Source organism: Pseudophryne corroboree, chromosome 5 (genome assembly GCF_028390025.1).
Source record: "Pseudophryne corroboree isolate aPseCor3 chromosome 5, aPseCor3.hap2, whole genome shotgun sequence".
Taxonomy (NCBI): domain Eukaryota; kingdom Metazoa; phylum Chordata; class Amphibia; order Anura; family Myobatrachidae; genus Pseudophryne; species Pseudophryne corroboree.
The window spans coordinates 669,380,086-669,400,923 of NC_086448.1; the positions used below are offsets into that span (position 1 = coordinate 669,380,086).

Here is a 20,838-nt window from a genome sequence, read left to right on the forward strand (position 1 = left end):
AGGGAAATCTCTAATCTGGAGACAGGTCCCCAACAAGGCCCTTTGGAGAGACAGAGAGAGAGAGTATGCCAGCACACACCCAGCGCCAATGACCCTGGAAACACAATTCCCAGATATATATATAGCGCCAAAATTATGTGCCCCCCCTCCTTCAAAGCCCTCTGTCACCTTGTTCAGCAGGGGAGAGTCCGGGGAGCCAACTTCTCAGCAGCGTGCTGTGGAGAAAATGGTGCTGGTTAGTGCTGTGGGATCAAGCTCCGCCCCCTCAGCGGCAGGCTTCGGTCCCGCTCAAAATACAAAAAACCTGGCGGGAGATTGTATATAATAATGCCACAGCTTAATATACAATTATTTATGCCAGCCAAGAGGATTATTGATGCCCAGGGCGCGCCCCCAGCCGTGCCTGTATCGTGTGTCTGTGTGGGAGCAATGGCGCACAGCGTTACCGCTGCGCATTACCTCAGTGAAGATCCGAAGTATTCTGCCGCCTGTGAAGTCTTCTTTCTTCGTATACTCACCCGGCTTCTATCTTCCGGCTCTGCAAGGAGGACGGCGGCGCGGCTCTGGGACGAACGGCTAGGGTGAGACCTGCGTTCCAATCCCTCTGGAGCTAATGGTGTCCAGTAGCCTAAGAAGCAGAGCTTAACACTGAAGTAGGTCTGCTTCTCTCTCCTCAGTCCCACGACGCAGGGAGCCTGTTGCCAGCAGGACTCCCTGAAAATAAAAAACCTAACAAAATTCTTTTTTACAGAGAAGCTCAGGAGAGCTCCCCTGAAAGCACCCAGTCTCCTCTGGGCAAAGGATCTAACTGAGGTCTGGAGGAGGGGCATAGAGCAGAGGTTCTCAAACTCGGTCCTCGGGGGCACACACAGTGCATGTTTTGCAGGTAACCCAGCAGGTGCACAGGTGTATTAATTACTCACTGACACATTTTAAAAAGGTCCACAGGTGGAGCTAATTATTTCACTTGCGATTCTGTGAGGAGACCTGCAAAACATGCACTGTGTGTGCCCCCGAGGACAGAGTTTGAGAACCTCTGGCATAGAGGGAGTAGCCAGTGCACACCCATTCTAAAGTTTTATAGTGCCCATGTCTCCTGCGGAGCCCGTCTATTCCCCATGGTCCTTACGGAGTCCCCAGCATCCTCTAGGACGCAAGAGAAAAATAGTTTTGTTAATAAAAAGTGCTTTTTAATAAAGATGACAAATATGTAAAGATTTCAGGATCGAATGTCCCCTCACAATCACAACTGTGTCAAATATCTTTGGCATTAACATTTTTATATGCATAGCAGACATCCAGTCAGCAGTTCCACCGAAAGATACTGAGCCATAAATAGATAAAATGTTGCAAACAAAGTTCTATCAATTTTTTACAGTCAGAGGGCGGAATTTAAATGTTTATCCGCTGGCCACCACTAGATGGCGCTTAAACAGAGCTATTCAGTTGTAGCCCCGTTCAGGCACAAAGGCTGCCAGCATCTGCATTTCAGTGCGCACCCCGCCCCTCCCATTCTGGCACCCAAACAGCACTTTTCGCTCCCATTTGTTTAGTCAGGATCTACTGCTTTACGTGGATAAACCAGATTGCTATTGGCACGGTATGCGTGATAACAGGGATCAATTAATATCGCCCCGCTAGCTCCCGTCACTTTGGGCATGATATAACAATTGAATATCGCCCAGTGTTATGACGAACAAACATTTGTCAGCATACAATAGCAATCAGAAGAAAATAAGAATTTACTTACCGATAATTCTATTTCTCGGAGTCCGTAGTGGATGCTGGGGTTCCTGAAAGGACCATGGGGAATAGCGGCTCCGCAGGAGACAGGGCACAAAAAAGTAAAGCTTTTACCAGATCAGGTGGTGTGCACTGGCTCCTCCCCCTATGACCCTCCTCCAGACTCCAGTTAGGTACTGTGCCCGGACGAGCGTACACAATAAGGGAGGCAATTTGAATCCCGGGTAAGACTCATACCAGCCACACCAATCACACCGTACAACTTGTGATCTAAACCCAGTTAACAGTATGATAACAGAAAGAGCCTCTTAAAGATGGCTCCTTAACAATATAACCCGAATTTGTTAACAATAACTATGTACAGTATTGCAGATAATCCGCACTTGGGATGGGCGCCCAGCATCCACTACGGACTCCGAGAAATAGAATTATCGGTAAGTAAATTCTTATTTTCTCTATCGTCCTAAGTGGATGCTGGGGTTCCTGAAAGGACCATGGGGATTATACCAAAGCTCCCAAACGGGCGGGAGAGTGCGGATGACTCTGCAGCACCGAATGAGAGAATTCCAAGTCCTCTTTTGCCAGGGTATCAAATTTGTAGAATTTTACAAACGTGTTTTCCCCCGACCACGTAGCTGCTCGACAGAATTGTAATGCCGAGACCCCTCGGGCAGCCGCCCAAGATGAGCCCACCTTCCTTGTGGAATGGGCCTTAACAGATTTAGGCTGTGGCAGGCCTGCCACAGAATGAGCAAGTTGAATTGTGTTACAAATCCAACGAGCAATCGTCTGCTTAGAAGCAGGGGCACCCAACTTGTTGGGTGCATATAGTATCAACAGCGAGTCAGATTTTCTGACTTCAGCCGTCCTTGAAATGTATATTTTTAAGGCTCTGACAACGTCCAACAACTTGGAGTCCTCCAAGTCGCCAGTGGCCGCAGGCACCACAATAGGTTGGTTCAGGTGAAACGCTGATACCACCTTAGGGAGAAAATGCGGACGAGTCCTCAGTTCTGCCCTATCCGAATGGAAGATTAGATAAGGGCTTTTATAAGATAAAGCCGCCAATTCAGATACTCTCCTGGCGGAAGCCAGGGCCAGTAACATAGTCACTTTCCATGTGAGATATTTAAAATCCACCTTTTTCAATGGTTCAAACCAATGGGATTTGAGGAAATCTAAAACTACATTTAGATCCCACGGTGCCACCGGAGGCACCACAGGAGGCTGTATATGCAGTACTCCTTTAACAAAAGTCTGTACCTCAGGAACTGAGGCCAATTCTTTTTGGAAGAATATTGACAGGGCCGAAATTTGAACCTTAATAGATCTCAATTTGAGACCCATAGACAATCCTGATTGTAGGAAATGTAGGAAACGACCCAGTTGAAATTCCTCCGTCGGAACACTCCGATCCTCGCACCACGCGACATATTTTCGCCAAATGCGGTGATAATGTTTCGCGGTGACTTCCTTCCTTGCCTTAATCAAGGTAGGAATGACTTCTTCTGGAATGCCTTTCCCTTTTAGGATCTGGCGTTCAACCGCCATGCCGTCAAACGCAGCCGCGGTAAGTCTTGAAAGAGACAGGGACCCTGTTGTAGCAGGTCCCTTCTCAGAAGTAGAGGGCACGGGTCGTCCGTGACCAACTCTTGAAGTTCCGGGTACCAAGTCCTTCTTGGCCAATCCGGAGCCACTAGTATTGTTCTTACTCCTCCTCACCGTATAATCTTCAATACCTTTGGTATGAGAGGCAGAGGAGGAAACACATATACTGATCTGTACACCCAAGGTGTTACCAGTGCGTCCACAGCTATTGCCTGTGGATCTCTTGACCTGGCGCAATACTTGTCCAGTTTCTTGTTGAGGCGAGACGCCATCATGTCTACCATTGGTCTTTCCCAACAGTTTATTAGCATGTGGAAGACTTCTGGATGAAGACCCCCCTCTCCCGGGTGAATATCGTGTCTGCTGAGGAAGTCTGCTTCCCAGTTGTCCACGCCCGGGAAGAACACTGCTGACAGTGCTATTACGTGATTCTCCGCCCAGCGAAGAATCTTGGCAGCTTCTGCCATTGCACTCCTGCTTCTTGTGCCGCCCTGTCTGTTTACATGGGCGACCGCCGTGATGTTGTCCGACTGAATCCACACCGGTTTTCCTTGCAGGAGTGGTTCCGCCTGGCTTAGAGCATTTTAGATTGCTCTTAGTACCAGAATGTTTATGTGAAGAGACTTTTCCAGGTTCGTCCATACCCCCTGGAAGTTTCTTCCTTGTGTGACTGCTCCCCAACCTCTCAGGCTGGCGTCCGTGGTCACCAGGATCAAATCCTGTATGCCGAATCTGCGGCCCTCCAATAGATGAGCCTTTTGCAACCACCACAGAAGATATACCCTTGTCCTTGGCGACAGGGTTATTCGCAGGTGCATCTGAGGATGCGACCCTGACCATTTGTCCAACAGATCCCTTTGGAAAATTCTTGCATGGAATCTGCCGAATGGAATTGCTTCGTAAAAAGCCACCATTTTTCCCAGGACTCTTGTGCATTGATGTACAGACACCTTTCCTGGTTTTAGGAGGTTCCTGACAGGTCGGATAACTCCTTGGCTTTTTCCTCGGGAAGAAAAACCTTTTTCTGAACCGTGTCCAGAATCATCCCTAGGAACAGCAGACGTATCGTCGGAAAACAGCTGCGATTCTTGGAATATTTAGAATCCAGTCGTGCCGTCGAAGAACTACTTTAGATAGTGCTCTTCCGACCTCCAACTGTTCTCTGGAACTTGCCCTTTTTAGGTCGTGCAAGTAAGGGATAATTTAGATGCCTTTTTTCTTTGAAGAAACATCTTTTCGGCCATTACCTTGGTAAAAAGGCCCGGGGTGCCGTGGATAATTCAAACGGCATCGTCTGAAACTGATATTGACAGTTCTGTACCACGAACCAGAGGTACCCTTGATGAGAAGGACAAAATTTGGACATGGAGGTAATCCTTGATGTCCAGGGACACCATATAGTCCCCTTTTTTCCGGTTCGCTATCACTGCTCTGAGTGACTTTATCTCGATTTGAACCTTTTATGTAAGTGTTCAAAACATTTTAGATTTAGACTATGTGTCACCAAGCCGTCTGGCTTCAGTACCACAATATAGTGTGGAAAAATAATACCCTTTTCCTTGTCGTAGGAGGGGTACTTTGATTATCACCTGCTGGATATACAGCTTGTGAATTGTTTCCAATGCTGCCTCCCTGTCGGAGGGAGCCGTTGGTAAAGCAGACTTCAGGAACCTGCGAGGAGAAGATGTCTCGACTCTCCAATCTTTACCCCTGGGATAATACTCGTACGATCTAGGGGTCAACTTGCGAGTGATCCCACTGCGCCCTGAGACTCTTGAGACTACCCCCCCACCTTGAGTCCGCTTGCACGGCCCCAGCGTCATGCTGAGGACTTGGCAGACGCGGTGGAGGGCTTCTTTTCCTGGGAAAGGGCTGCCTGCTGCAGTCTACTTCCCTTACCTCTATGTCTGGGCAGATATGACTGGCCTTTTGCCTGCATGCCCTCATGGGAAAGGAAAGATTGAGGCTGAAAAGACGGTGTCTTTTTTAGCTGAGATGTAACTTGGGGTAAAAAAGGTTGGATTTCCCAGCTGTTGCTGTGGTCCCCAGGTCCGATGGACCGACCCCCAAATAACTCCTTCCCTTTATACAGCAATACTTCCATCTGCCGTATGGGATCTGTATCACCTGACCACTGTCGTGTCCCTGACATCTTCTGGGAGATATGGACAACGCACTTATCTTGATGCCAGAGAGCAAATATCCCTCTGTGCATCTCACATACATATATATAGAATGCATCCTATTAAATGCTCTACATGAATAAAATATTTTCAGTCAGGGAATCCGACCAAGCCAACCCAGCACTGCATCTCCAGGCTGATGGCGATCGCTGGTCGCAGTATAACCACCGTATGTGTGTATATACTTTTTAGGATATTTTTCCAGCTTCCTATCAGCTGGCTCCTTGAGGGCGGCCGTATCTGGAGACGGTAACGCCACTTGATAAGCGTGTGAGCGCCTTATCACCCTAAGGGGTGTTTCCCAACGTACCCTAATTTCTGGCGGGAAAGGGTATAACGCCAATATTTGCTATCGGGGTAACCCTACGCATCATCACACACTTCATTTTATTTTATCTGATTCAGGAAAAACTACAGGTAGTTTTTTCCACTCCCACATAATACCCTTTCTTGTGGTACTTGTAGTATCAGAAACACGTAACACCTCCTTCATTGCCCTTAACGTGTGGCCCTAATGAGAAATACGTTTGTTTATTCACCGTCGACACTGTATTCAGTGTCCGTGTCTGTGTCTGTGTCGACCGACTGAGGTAAATGGGCGTTTTTAAAACCCCTGACGGTGTTTCTGAGACGCCTGGACCGGTCCTAATAGATTGTCGGCCGTCTCATGTCGTCAACCGACCTTGCAGCGTGTTGACATTCTCACGTAATTCTCTAAATAAGCCATCCATTCCGGTGTCGACTCCCTAGAGAGTGACATCACCATTACAGGCAATTTCTCCGCCTCCTCACCAACATCGTCCTCATACATGTCGACACACACGTACCGACACACAGCACACACACCGGGAATGCTCTGACAGAGGACAGGACCCACTAGCCCTTTGGGGAGACAGAGGGAGAGTCTGCCAGCACACACCAAAAACGCTATAATTATATAGGGACAACCTTATATAAGTGTTTCTCCCTTATAGCATCTTTTATATATATACAATATCGCCAAAATCAGTGCCCCCCCTCTCTGTTTTAACCCTGTTTCTGTAGTGCAGTGCAGGGGAGAGCCTGGGAGCCTTCTCTCCAGCTTTTCTGTGAGAGAAAATGGCGCTGTGTGCTGAGGAGATAGGCCCCGCCCCTTTTACGGCGGGCTCGTCTCCCGCTATTTTTGAAGTTAGGCAGGGGTTAAATATCTCCATATAGCCTCTGTGGGCTATATGTGAGGTATTTTTTGCCTCTAATAAGGTTTTTATTTGCCTCTCAGAGCGCCCCCCCCAGCGCTCTGCACCCTCAGTGACTGTTGTGTGAAGTGTGCTGAGAGGAAAATGGCGCACAGCTGCAGTGCTGTGCGCTACCTTTATGAAGACTCAGGAGTCTTCAGCCGCCGATTTTGGACCTCTTCTCTCTTCAGCGTCTGCAAGGGGGCCGGCGGCGCGGCTCCGGTGACCATCCAGGCTGTACCTGTGATCGTCCCTCTGGAGCTAGTGTCCAGTAGCCAAGCAGCAAATCCACTCTGCACGCAGGTGAGTTCACTACTTCTCCCCTAAGTCCCTCGTTGCAGTGATCCTGTTGCCAGCAGGACTCACTGTAAAGTAAAAAACCTAAGCTAAACTTTCTCTAAGCAGCTCTTTAGGAGAGCCACCTAGATTGCACCCTTCTCGTTCGGGCACAAAATCTAACTGGAGTCTGGAGGAGGGTCATAGGGGGAGGAGCCAGTGCACACCACCTGATCTGGTAAAAGCTTTACTTTTTTGTGCCCTGTCTCCTGCGGAGCCGCTATTCCCCATGGTCCTTTCAGGAACCCCAGCATCCACTTAGGACGATAGAGAAAACACATTAACTAGCCTTTACATTAAATTTTTTCAGGTTGTCTTCGGGTATGGTATGATAAGTCGACATGAAGGATGTCAACTTTCATTATATTCACACCATCATGTCAGCATGTTCTGAATATCGACAGACATGTCCAGCGGCAGCTCCTACCTATGTGGAGAAGGGCTGCCGCTGCCAGGTCCACCGGAGGAGGAAGACATCCCCTGTTGTAGCCGCCGCTGACCGGGTCCCAGCATCTGCATAATGAAGCTGACAGTAGCCAAGACCGGTGCATGAGCACAAGCGGCAGCTTAACTATGCTTGCGCAAAACCATGGCTTCTATGGGCTGCAGTCCACAGAGGCCGGCTAGGGCTGACGAGGCAGGGAGCTGGCTTCCTGCAGAGGAAGTCAGCTCTCTGCTTATCGCTCCCGCAAATGGGTCACACTCACCCATGCGACCTGTTTGTGGGTAAGATGACAGCAGATGCATCTGCAACTGTACATAACACTGTAACTAAGAACAAGGCTAAAGAGTTGTAGGGGTATATTTACTAAGGTGCAAGGTTTTTTTTTTTTTAGAAGTGGAGATGTTGCCCATAGCAACCAGATTCTAGCTATTATCTTCTAGAAGCAGCTAGAGAAATGTTAAGTGGAATCTGATTGGTTGATTTAGGCAACATCTCCACCTCTAAAAAAAAAAAAAACCCTCACACCTTAGTAAATGTACCCTGTATTGTCTTATACATATTCAGCAAGTTCAAAGAGTACTAGATAAATGAAAACAATGCATTGTGAATTACCCTACAACAGTAAAAACTGGAACACTAAGTAAAAAGGTTATCCACGCATTTTTGTTTGTTTTAACAAGTCAATTTTACTACAAATAGTCTATTAAAAAAATGTGATAGTCTATCAATATTAAAATATTTTTCAGAGACGGTGCTTATATACTGTATACGCCTGTGTGGAGGGTGGGATAAAGGGGTTAGCCATATATTTTTGTACAACACCCACACTCCTTTCCACAATTTTTGCTAGTGCCATGTATGTTAACACATAATGTTAAACCCCTTATGGTACATAACAAGACATACTTTCACATTGTAGCCTATTTGAAAAAGCTGGTCTTGGGGTTCTCCCTCCAGCAGCTGAACTAAATGAGGACATCACCAGGTCCCAGTACTGGATAGAGAAACTGCTCCGACCACACTGATCGCACTGCATCCTATGCTGTTACTGGACGTTTACTCGTCTGAAAAGAAATTCAAAAGATTTCTTGCCAAATATACCACTGACCACTGTTTCCTGTGTACAATATAGTGTGATGAGAGTGTCACATACACTACATGGCCAAAACTATGCGGACACCACTTCTAAATATAGTGTGCTTCCTCATTTCAGCCTCACTCATTGCTAACAAGCATAGAAAAAAAACAAAACAAACACACAGCCATGCAATCCATAGCCAACCTTCAGCGGTAGAATGGGTTGTACTATAGAACTTCAACATGACACTGTTACAGGATGCCACCTAACAAGTCAGGTCACTCCACTTCTCCCCTGCTAGAGATTATCCTAGTCAACTTAAGTGTTGTTCTTGTGAAGCAGAAACAGCTCATCAGCAAAGCAGTAGGCCACAGAAGGTGCCAACGAGTTCAGAAGTGCATAGCATGTAAAAAGGCCTGTCCTCAGTTGCAACATGCACTACCTAGTTCCAAAGCAACGTCAGCGCAAAAATAGTTTGTTGAGTGTATCATGGATTTAGGTTTCCATAGTAGAGTAGTCCTGCACAAGTGACAGCTCACCATGCGCAATGCCAAACCTTGGTTGGAGTGGTGTAATCACTGGACTCGGGACAGTGGAAATGTGTTCTCAGAAGGGACTAAGCACAAGTCACCATCTGTCAGTATGATGGCTGAATATAAAGTTTGGCGGTTGCCAGAACAATTCTGGCAGGAACACGTATTGCCAACTATAAGGTTTGGTGGAATAGGAATAATGCCCCCATGTACAAAAACGATGTTCATCACAAAATGGTTTGCAGCATTTGGTGTGGAAAAACTTAACTAGCCTGCACAGAGAACTGGTATCAAACACCATTGGGATGAACTGAAAGGCTGATTCCTCCAACAACAGTCTCAACCTCACCAATGGTCTTGAGGCTGAATAGATGTGAAGCTGCACAGCCGTGTAATCTAGTGGAAAGCCTTCCAATGAGAGTGGAGGTCGTTACAGCAGCAAAGGGGAAGACCATCTCCATATAAATGCCTATGGTTTTGGAATGATGTTCAAAAAGCACATATGGGTGTGATGTCCACATATTTTTGACCATGTAGTTTATTTCTGTATAAGGCAAGAGTATCTCCCAACTATACATAAAGAAAAGATCTACACTTAGCAGTCAGAAAGAAGGAATGTAACACTGTTTTGATGAAGTAGCTGTCATGATTAAAGTCTTTTCCTCCAGGATTCACCTCTGGGAGTTTCCATACTGGTAGATAGGAAAATAAGAATTTACTTACCGATAATTCTATTTCTCGGAGTCCGTAGTGGATGCTGGGGTTCCTGAAAGGACCATGGGGAATAGCGGCTCCGCAGGAGACAGGGCACAAAAAGTAAAGCTTTCCGATCAGGTGGTGTGCACTGGCTCCTCCCCCTATGACCCTCCTCCAAGCCTCAGTTAGGTACTGTGCCCGGACGAGCGTACACAATAAGGGAGGAATTTTGAATCCCGGGTAAGACTCATACCAGCCACACCAATCACACCGTACAACTTGTGATCTAAACCCAGTTAACAGTATGATAACAGAGGAGCCTCTGAAAGATGGCTCCCTACAACAATAACCCGAATTAGTTAACAATAACTATGTACAATTATTGCAGATAATCCGCACTTGGGATGGGCGCCCAGCATCCACTACGGACTCCGAGAAATAGAATTATCGGTAAGTAAATTCTTATTTTCTCTATCGTCCTAGTGGATGCTGGGGTTCCTGAAAGGACCATGGGGATTATACCAAAGCTCCCAAACGGGCGGGAGAGTGCGGATGACTCTGCAGCACCGAATGAGGGAACTCCAGGTCCTCCTTAGCCAGAGTATCAAATTTGTAAAATTTTACAAACGTGTTCTCCCCTGACCACGTAGCTGCTCGGCAAAGTTGTAATGCCGAGACCCCTCGGGCAGCCGCCCAAGATGAGCCCACCTTCCTTGTGGAGTGGGCCTTTACAGATTTAGGCTGTGGCAGGCCTGCCACAGAATGTGCAAGTTGGATTGTGCTACAGATCCAACGAGCAATCGTCTGCTTAGACGCAGGAGCACCCATCTTGTTGGGTGCATACAATATACACAACGAGTCAGATTTTCTGACTCCAGCTGTCCTTGCAATATATATTTTCAATGCTCTGACAACGTCCAGTAACTTGGAGTCCTCCAAGTCACTTGTAGCCGCAGGCACTACAATAGGCTGGTTCAGATGAAATGCTGACACCACCTTAGGGAGAAAATGCGGACGAGTCCGCAGTTCCGCCCTGTCCGAATGGAAAATCAGATATGGGCTTTTGTAAGATAAAGCTGCCAGTTCGACACTCTCCTGGCCGAAGCCAGGGCTAGTAGCATGGTCACTTTCCATGTGAGATATTTCAAATCCACATTTTTTAGTGGTTCAAACCAATGAGATTTTAGAAAGTCCAAAACCACATTGAGATCCCACGGTGCCACTGGAGGCACCACAGGAGGCTGTATATGCAGCACTCCCTTAACGAAAGTCTGGACTTCAGGGACTGAAGCCAATTCTTTCTGGAAGAAAATCGACAGGGCCGAAATTTGAACCTTAATAGATCCCAATTTGAGACCCATAGACAATCCTGCTTGCAGGAAATGTAGGAATCGACCCAGATGAAATTCCTCCGTCGGAGCACTCCGATCCTCGCACCACGCAACATATTTTCGCCAAATGCGGTGATAATGTTGCACGGTTACTTCCTTCCTTGCTTTAATCAAAGTAGGAATGACTTCTTCCGGCATGCCTTTTTCCTTTAGGATCCGGCGTTCAACCGCCATGCCGTCAAACGCAGCCGCGGTAAGTCTTGAAACAGACAGGGACCCTGCTGAAGCAAGTCCCTCCTTAGAGGTAGAGGCCACGGATCTTCCGTGATCATCTCTTGAAGTTCCGGGTACCAAGTCCTTCTTGGCCAATCCGGAACCACTAGTATCGTTCTTACGCCTCTTTGCCGTATAATTCTCAATACTTTTGGTATGAGAGGCAGAGGAGGAAACACATACACCGACTGGTACACCCAAGGCGTTACCAGCGCGTCCACAGCTATTGCCTGCGGATCTCTTGACCTGGCGCAATACCTGTCCAGTTTTTTGTTGAGGCGAGACGCCATCATGTCCACCATTGGTCTTTCCCAACGGGTTACCAGCATGTGGAAGACTTCTGGATGAAGTCCCCACTCTCCCGGGTGAAGGTCGTGTCTGCTGAGGAAGTCTGCTTCCCAGTTGTCCACTCCCGGGATGAACACTGCCGACAGTGCTATCACATGATTCTCTGCCCAGCGAAGAATCCTTGCAGCTTCTGCCATTGCACTCCTGCTTCTTGTGCCGCCCTGTTTGTTCACATGGGCGACTGCCGTGATGTTGTCCGACTGGATCAACACCGGTTTTCCCTGAAGCAGAGGTTCTGCCTGGCTTAGAGCATTGTAGATTGCTCTTCGTTCCAGAATGTTTATGTGAAGAGACGTTTCCAGGCTCGTCCACACTCCCTGGAAGTTTCTTCCTTGTGTGACTGCTCCCCAGCCTCTCAGGCTGGCGTCCGTGGTCACCAGGATCCAATCCTGTATGCCGAATCTGCGGCCCTCCAATAGATGAGCACTCTGCAACCACCACAGAAGAGATACCCTTGTCCTTGGAGACAGGGTTATCCGCTGGTGCATCTGAAGATGCGACCCTGACCATTTGTCCAACAGATCCCTCTGGAAAATTCTTGCGTGGAATCTGCCGAATGGAATTGCTTCGTAAGAAGCTACCATTTTTTCCCAGGACTCTTGTGCATTGATGTACAGACACCTTTCCTGGTTTTAGGAGGTTCCTGACAAGCTCGGATAACTCCTTGGCTTTTTCCTCCGGGAGAAAAACCTTTTTCTGAACCGTGTCCAGAATCATCCCTAGGAACAGCAGACGAGTTGTTGGCATTAACTGGGATTTTGGAATATTCAGAATCCACCCGTGCTGTTTTAGCACTTCTTGAGACAGTGCTAATCCCATCTCTAGCTGTTCTCTGGACCTTGCCCTTATCAGGAGATCGTCCAAGTATGGGATACTTAATACGCCTTTTCTTCGAAGAAGAATCATCATCTCGGCCATTACCTTTGTAAAGACCCGAGGTGCCGTGGACAATCCGAACGGCAGCGTCTGAAACTGATAGTGACAGTTTTGTACGACGAACCTGAGGTACCCCTGGTGTGAGGGGTAAATTGGAACGTGGAGGTACGCATCCTTGATGTCCAAGGATACCATAAAGTCCCCTTCTTCCAGGTTCGCTATCACTGCTCTGAGTGACTCCATCTTGAACTTGAACTTCTTTATGTACAGGTTCAATGACTTCAGATTTAGAATAGGTCTTACCGAGCCATCCGGCTTCGGTACCACAAATAGAGTGGAATAATACCCCTTTCCTTGTTGTAGAAGAGGTACCTTGACTATCACCTGCTGAGAGTACAGCTTGTGAATGGCTTCCAAGACCGTCTCCCTTTCGGAGGGGGACGTTGGTAAAGCAGACTTCAGGAAACGGCGAGGTGGATCTGTCTCTAGTTCCAACCTGTATCCCTGAGATATTATCTGCAGGATCCAGGGATCTACCTGCGAGTGAGCCCACTGCGCGCTGAAATTCTTGAGACGACCGCCCACCGCCGAGTCCGCTTGAGAAGCCCCAGCGTCATGCTGAGGCTTTTGTAGAAGCGGGGGAGGGCTTCTGTTCCTGGGAAGGAGCTGCCTGTTGCTGTCTCTTCCCCCTTCCTCTGCCTCGTGGCAGATATGAATATCCCTTTGCTCTCTTGTTTTTAAAGGAACGAAAGGGCTGCGGTTGAAAAGTCGGTGTCTTTTTCTGTTGGGGAGTAACTTGAGGTAAAAAGGTGGATTTCCCGGCTGTAGCCGTGGCCACCAAATCTGATAGACCAACTCCAAATAACTCCTCCCCTTTATACGGCAAAACTTCCATATGCCGTTTTGAGTCCGCATCGCCTGACCACTGTCGCGTCCATAAACTTCTTCTGGCCGAAATGGACATAGCACTTACCCGTGATGCCAGTGTGCAGATATCCCTCTGTGCATCACGCATATAAAGAAATGCATCCTTTATTTGCTCTAAAGACAGTAAAACATTGTCCCTATCCAGGGTATCAATATTTTTAATCAGGGACTCTGACCAAGCTACTCCAGCACTGCACATCCAGGCTGTCGCTATAGCTGGTCGTAGTATAACACCTGTATGTGTGTATATACTTTTTTGGATATTTTCCATCCTCCTATCTACTGGATCTTTAAGTGCGGCCGTCTCAGGAGAGGGTAACGCCACTTGTTTAGATAAGCGTGTGAGCGCCTTGTCCACCCTAGGAGGTGTTTCCCAGCGCGCCCTAACCTCTGGCGGGAAAGGGTATAAAGCCAATAACTTCTTTGAAATTAGCATCTTTTTATCGGGGGCAACCCACGCTTCATCACACACCTCATTTAGTTCTTCTGATTCAGGAAAAATTATAGATAGTTTTTTCACACCCCACATAATACCCTGTTTAGTGGTACCTGTAGTATCAGCTAAATGTAACGCCTCCTTCATTGCCAAAATCATATAACGTGTGGCCCTACTGGAAAATACGGTTGATTCGTCACCGTCGCCACTGGAATCAGTGCCTGTGTCTGTGTCGACCGACTGAGGCAAAGGGCGTTTTACAGCCCCTGACGGTGTTTGAGGCGCCTGGACAGGCACTAATTGATTGTCCGGCCGTCTCATGTCGTCAAACGACTGCTTTAGCGTGTTGACACTATCCCGTAATTCCATAAATAAAGGCATCCATTCTGGTGTCGACCCCCTAGGAGGTGACATCCCCATATTTGGCAATTGCTCCGCCTCCACACCAATATCGTCCTCATACATGTCGACACACACGTACCGACACACAGCAGACACACAGGGAATGCTCTTAACGAAGACAGGACCCGACTAGCCCTTTGGGGAGACAGAGGGAGAGTCTGCCAGCACACACCAAAGCGCTATATATATATGACAGGGATAGCCTTATAATAAGTGCTCCCTGTATAGCTGCTTTTATAATATAATTTTTGCCACTATTTTGCCCCCCCTCTCTTGTTTTACCCTGTTTCTGTAGTGCAGTGCAGGGGAGAGACCTGGGAGCCGTCCTGACCAGCGGAGCTGTGTAAGGAAAATGGCGCTGTGTGCTGAGGAGATAGGCCCCGCCCCTTTTACGGCGGGCTCGTCTCCCGCTCTTTAGTGGATTCTGGCAGGGGTTAAATATCTCCATATAGCCCCCGGAGGCTATATGTGAGGTATTTTTTAGCCAAATAGGTTTTCATTTGCCTCCCAGGGCGCTCCCCTCCCAGCGCCCTGCACCCTCAGTGACTGCCGTGTGAAGTGTGCTGAGAGGAAAATGGCGCACAGCTGCAGTGCTGTGCGCTACCTTTAGAAGACTGAGGAGTCTTCTGCCGCCGATTCTGGACCTCTTCTTGTTTCAGCATCTGCAAGGGGGCCGGCGGCGAGGCTCCGGTGACCATCCAGGCTGTACCTGTGATCGTCCCTCTGGAGCTGATGTCCAGTAGCCAAGAAGCCAATCCATCCTGCACGCAGGCGAGTTCACTTCTTCTCCCCTAAGTCCCTCGTTGCAGTGATCCTGTTGCCAGCAGGACTCACTGTAAAATAAAAAACCTAAGCTAAACTTTTCTAAGCAGCTCTTTAGGAGAGCCACCTAGATTGCACCCTTCTCGGCCGGGCACAAAAATCTAACTGAGGCTTGGAGGAGGGTCATAGGGGGAGGAGCCAGTGCACACCACCTGATCGGAAAGCTTTACTTTTTGTGCCCTGTCTCCTGCGGAGCCGCTATTCCCCATGGTCCTTTCAGGAACCCCAGCATCCACTAGGACGATAGAGAAATATGAGCTACAGAAAGTGACTTGATAAAAAATGGATTTACCAGGATTATGGAGCAGTTTCTACATCAATTGATCTGTAATCCATCCACCATCTCTGATAAGCCCAACTAGTTTCTTGTCTTACAAAACCAATATGGACATTTTTCCCCATAAGAAAGCAAACATGATCACTGATTCACAGAAGCCCAATACAATGAGCAGTGCTCCAATTATGTGCTTTGTGGATGAGGCCAATGTGCTTAATGATAAAAGTTCAAAAAAGGGGGAGGCAAGCTCACATTACTGTATACCTTCACTTTCCTCAATGCGTTGATAATGCCATAGGCTTTAGTTACTCAGACACATTGGGGTAGATGTGTACAGCTTCATTGCTTTAAGATAATATGAAAATAGCGTGAGCGGTGTATTGAACATGAACTGGGATGTAGAGAGAAGGGCTGGACAGCTACTAACATAGGAAAAGGAGTGACAAGCCTATGTCCTGGTAACACGCTAAAGCAGTCTGCAGAACACAAGAAATGTACATCTGAAATACTTTCGTTTTCTGTAGGACTTTGTAGTGATGGTGCCAACACTCACCTCCTGTTTTAAGGGCTGTAGCAAGGAGCTCTCTGCATTTAATCCTGACATGGTCTGATGTGCTGGGAGCTCGAGGAAAGGAAGTAATGAAGCTGTCAGATGGGGCTGCACACTCTTCATTCCGAATGCCAAAATTACTACTAGAACTGCTGGAAGAAGAAAAGTGTAATATTTATTTATCCAGTTTACCAAGCATGTGACCTTCACCGTTCTATTATTTGTGGGGATGGGACATTCAATGAAATGTTGGATGGGAAATCCTTCAGAACACGCATGTTCATAATCCATCATTAACCATACACAGTCACAGTGCTGGCACTTCAATGGAGCAAACAAAGCAGCACTACAGCCTCCAGCACTAGGAGAACGGAGAACATGATGTGGAAACTCATGCAGTGTACCTGTCACATACAAATGCAGCTGTGTGTTGAACCAGCATTCCTGAAAAAATGCAGTTCATTGCTTCACTAAGAACTAAGGCCACAAAATGCCCTTTATACCCATTTGTAGTGATATGAGGTGAGGAAACAATATAATCATCAATATTTTATTTCATAAAAAAAAAATGTCTGCTTCTATCTATTGCTGGCATGTAGGGAAAGCAGCCTAAAACTGAAAAGATAGCTGTGGCTTGAGTAAAGCTGAACACAGAGGTAAATTGGTATTTACTCATTATTATACAAGTGGCACATGACTTCTACTACCAATCACTGCAGTTATCATTACCATCTACATACCACCTGGTCCAGGCTTTGTCCCTCTGACCCACACTGTCAGATCGCTCTGCCACACTTGCTGATCCCAGAGACACAGCCTGCCCCCGCCTCCTCCCAGATTTCTATTCCCTTCATAATCTGTCTGTTTGTTCAGTACAGACACTTGTCGTGACCGAGCTCTCATGAGTGTACAGGGAATTCAGCCTATCTGGTCCCTGGTATGGCAGGCGGACAGTCTCAACTGGGGCCATATAATTTACAAGTACCTGTAAAATAATATTATCAAACCCAACGGTTTCCAAAAATATACCAGATTCAGAAGAGACCACCATTGCTCATGCCAGCAGCAGGTTATGTTGTCCACGGACAAAACACTATTTGGAAGGAAAAAAAGTAGCAACAAGAGTGCCTAGCCCACACTGAGGAAACATGCAGTCCCATGATGCCAGCACAATTATGAACAGCCTCCTTAAAACATCAGACGTACAAGCACTCGCCGGGTCACCAAATGGCAGGTAATATTTTACATTCATGGTTACTTCCACTCGAAGCAGGACTTTCAGATTGGATGGATTTAGCCATAAAAGAAAAAATAAGAATTTACTTACCGATAATTCTATTTCTCATAGTCCGTAGTGGATGCTGGGACTCCGTCAGGACCATGGGGAATAGCGGGCTCCGCAGGAGACAGGGCACATCTAAAAAAGCTTTTAGGTCACATGGTGCGTACTGGCTCCTCCCCCTATGACCCTCCTCCAAGCCTCAGTTAGGTACTGTGCCCGGACGAGCGTACACAATAAGGAAGGATCTTGAATCCCGGGTAAGACTCATACCAGCCACACCAATCACACCGTACAACTTGTGATCTGAACCCAGTTAACAGTATGATAACACAAACGAAGTAGCCTCTGAAAAGATGGCTCACAACAACAGTAATAACCCGATTTTTGTAACAATAACTATGTACAAGCATTGCAGACAATCCGCACTTGGGATGGGCGCCCAGCATCCACTACGGACTATGAGAAATAGAATTATCGGTAAGTAAATTCTTATTTTCTCTAACGTCCTAGTGGATGCTGGGACTCCGTCAGGACCATGGGGATTATACCAAAGCTCCCAAACGGGCGGGAGAGTGCGGATGACTCTGCAGCACCGAATGAGAGAACTCCAGGTCCTCTTTAGCCAGAGTATCAAATTTGTAAAATTTTACAAACGTGTTCTCCCCTGACCACGTAGCTGCTCGGCAAAGTTGTAATGCCGAGACTCCTCGGGCAGCCGCCCAGGATGAGCCCACTTTCCTTGTGGAATGGGCCTTTACAGATTTAGGCTGTGGCAGGCCTGCCACAGAATGTGCAAGTTGGATTGTACTACATATCCAACGTGCAATCGTCTGTTTAGACGCAGGAGCACCCAACTTGTTGGGTGCATACAATGTAAACAACGAGTCAGATTTTCTGACTCCAGCTGTCCTTGAAATATATATTTTTAATGCTCTGACAACGTCCAGTAACTTGGAGTCCTCCAAGTCGCTAGTAGCCGCAGGCACCACAATAGGCTGGTTCAAGTGAAATGCCGAAACCACCTTAGGGAGAAATTGAGGACGTGTCCACAATTCTGCCCTGTCCGAATGGAATATCAGATATGGGCTTTTGTATGACAAAACTGCCAACTCCGAAACTCTCCTGGCTGAAGCCAGGGCCAACAGCATGGTTACCTTCCATGTAAGGTATTTTAAATCTACCGATTTTAAAGGCTCAAACCAATGAGATTTGAGAAAATTTAGAACCACGTTCAAATCCCACGGTGCCACTGGAGGCACTATTGGGGGTTGTATATGTAGTACACCTTTGACAAAAGTTTGTACTTCAGGCACTGACGCCAATTCCTTCTGGAAGAAAATTGATAAGGCCGAAATTTGAACTTTAATGGACCCCAATTTGAGGCCCATAGACAATCCTGCTTGCAGGAAATGTAAGAATCGACCCAATTGAAATTCTTCCGTTGGAGCCTTCTTGGCCTCACACCACGCAACATATTTTCTCCAAATGCGGTGATAATGTTGTGCGGTCACTTCTTTCCTGGCTTTAATTAAAGTAGGAATAACTTCCTCAGGAATGCCCTTCTCTTTTAGAATCCGGCGTTCAACCGCCATGCCGTCAAACGCAGCCGCGGTAAGTCTTGGAACATACAAGGTCCCTGCTGAAGCAGATCCCTTCTTAGAGGTAGAGGCCACGGATCCTCCGTGAGCATCTCTTGAAGTTCCGGATACCAAGTTCTTCTTGGCCAGTCCGGAGCTACCAGTATTGTTCTTACTCCTCTTTTCCGTATAATTCTCAGTACCTTTGGTATGAGAGGCAGAGGAGGGAACACATACACTGACTGGTACACCCACGGTGTTACCAGAGCGTCCACAGCTATTGCCTGAGGGTCTCTTGACCTGGCACAATACCTGTCCAATTTTTTGTTGAGGCGAGACGCCATCATGTCCACCTTTGGTTTTTCCCAACGGTTCACAATCATGTGGAAAACTTCTGGATGAAGTCCCCACTCTCCCGGGTGAAGGTCGTGTCTGCTGAGGAAATCTGCTTCCCAGTTGTCCACTCCCGGGATGAACACTGCTGACAGTGCTACGACATGATTCTCCGCCCAGCGCAGAATCCTTGCAGCTTCTGCCATTGCACTCCTGCTTCTCGTGCCGCCTTGTCGGTTTACGTGGGCGACTGCCGTGATGTTGTCGGACTGGATCAACACCGGCTGACCCTGAAGCAGCGATTTTGCCAGGCTTAGAGCATTGTAGATCGCTCTTAGCTCCAGTATATTTATGTGAAGAGACGTCTCCAGGTTTGACCACACGCCCTGGAAGTTTCTTCCCTTTGTGACTGCTCCCCAACCTCGTAGGCTGGCATCCGTAGTCACCAGGACCCAGTCCTGTATGCCGAATCTGCGGCCCACTAACAGATGGGCAGTCTGCAACCACCACAGGAGAGACAACCTTGTTCTCGGTGACAGTGTTATCCGCTGATGCATGTGCAGATGCGATCCGGACCATTTGTCCAGCAGATCCCACTGAAATGTTCGTGCATGGAATCTGCCGAATGGAATCGCTTCGTACGAAGCCACCATCTTTCCCAGGACTCTTGTGCACTGATGTACTGACACAGTTCCTGGTTTTAGGAGGTTCTTGACAAGTTCGGATAACTCCCTTGCTTTCTCTTCCGGGAGAAATACCTTTTTCTGAACCGTGTCCAGAATCATGCCCAGGAACAGCAGATGTGTTGTCGGGGTCAATTGAGATTTTGGAAGATTTAGAATCCACCCGTGTTGCTGAAGCACTACTTGTGTTAGCGCTACACCGACTTCCAGCTGTTCTCTGGACTTTGCCCTTATCAGGAGATCGTCCAAGTAAGGGATAATTAATACGCCTTTTCTTCGTAGAAGAACCATCATTTCGGTCATTACCTTGGTAAAGACCCGAGGGGCCGTGGACAACCCAAACGGCAGCGTTTGAAACTGATAATGACAGTCTTGTATCACGAACCTGAGATACCCTTGGTGTGAGGGGTAAATCGGGACATGTAGATAACCATCTTTTATGTCCAAGGACACCATGAAGTCTCCTTCTTCCAGATTCGCTATCACTGCTCTGAGTGACTCCATCTTGAACTTGAATTTCTTTATGTACAGGTTCAAGGATTTCAGATTTAGAATAGGCCTTACCGAACCGTCCGGTTTCGGTACCACAAATAGTGTGGAATAATACCCCTTTCCCTGTTGTAGGAGGGGTACCTTGACTATCACCTGCTGAGAATACAGCTTGTGAATGGCTTCCAAAACCGACGTCCTTTCTGAGGGAGACGTTGGTAAAGCAGACTTTAGGAACCGGCGAGGGGGAGACCTTTCGAACTCCAGCATGTAACCCTGAGATACTATCTGCAGGACCCACGGGTCCACTTGTGAGTGAACCCATTGATTGCTGAAAATCTTGAGTCGACCCCCCACCGTTCCTGAGTCCGCTTGTAAAGCCCCAGCGTCATGCTG

General features: G+C 47.5%; 1 protein-coding gene across 2 annotated transcripts in view; it reads right to left on the bottom strand.

Annotated features, from left to right (window-relative positions):
• TCEA1 (transcription elongation factor A1) overlaps positions 1 to 20,838 on the bottom strand; it is a 147,702-nt gene that overhangs the window by 61,164 nt on the left and 65,700 nt on the right. Inside the window, exon 5 of one of the 2 annotated variants that reach the window (XM_063923726.1) lies at positions 16,082 to 16,227. In XM_063923726.1, the coding sequence (XP_063779796.1) occupies positions 16,082 to 16,227 (146 nt within the window). Of the gene's footprint in view, positions 1 to 16,081; positions 16,231 to 20,838 lie in introns of both variants that reach the window. The other variant, XM_063923725.1, reaches the window with a different exon arrangement.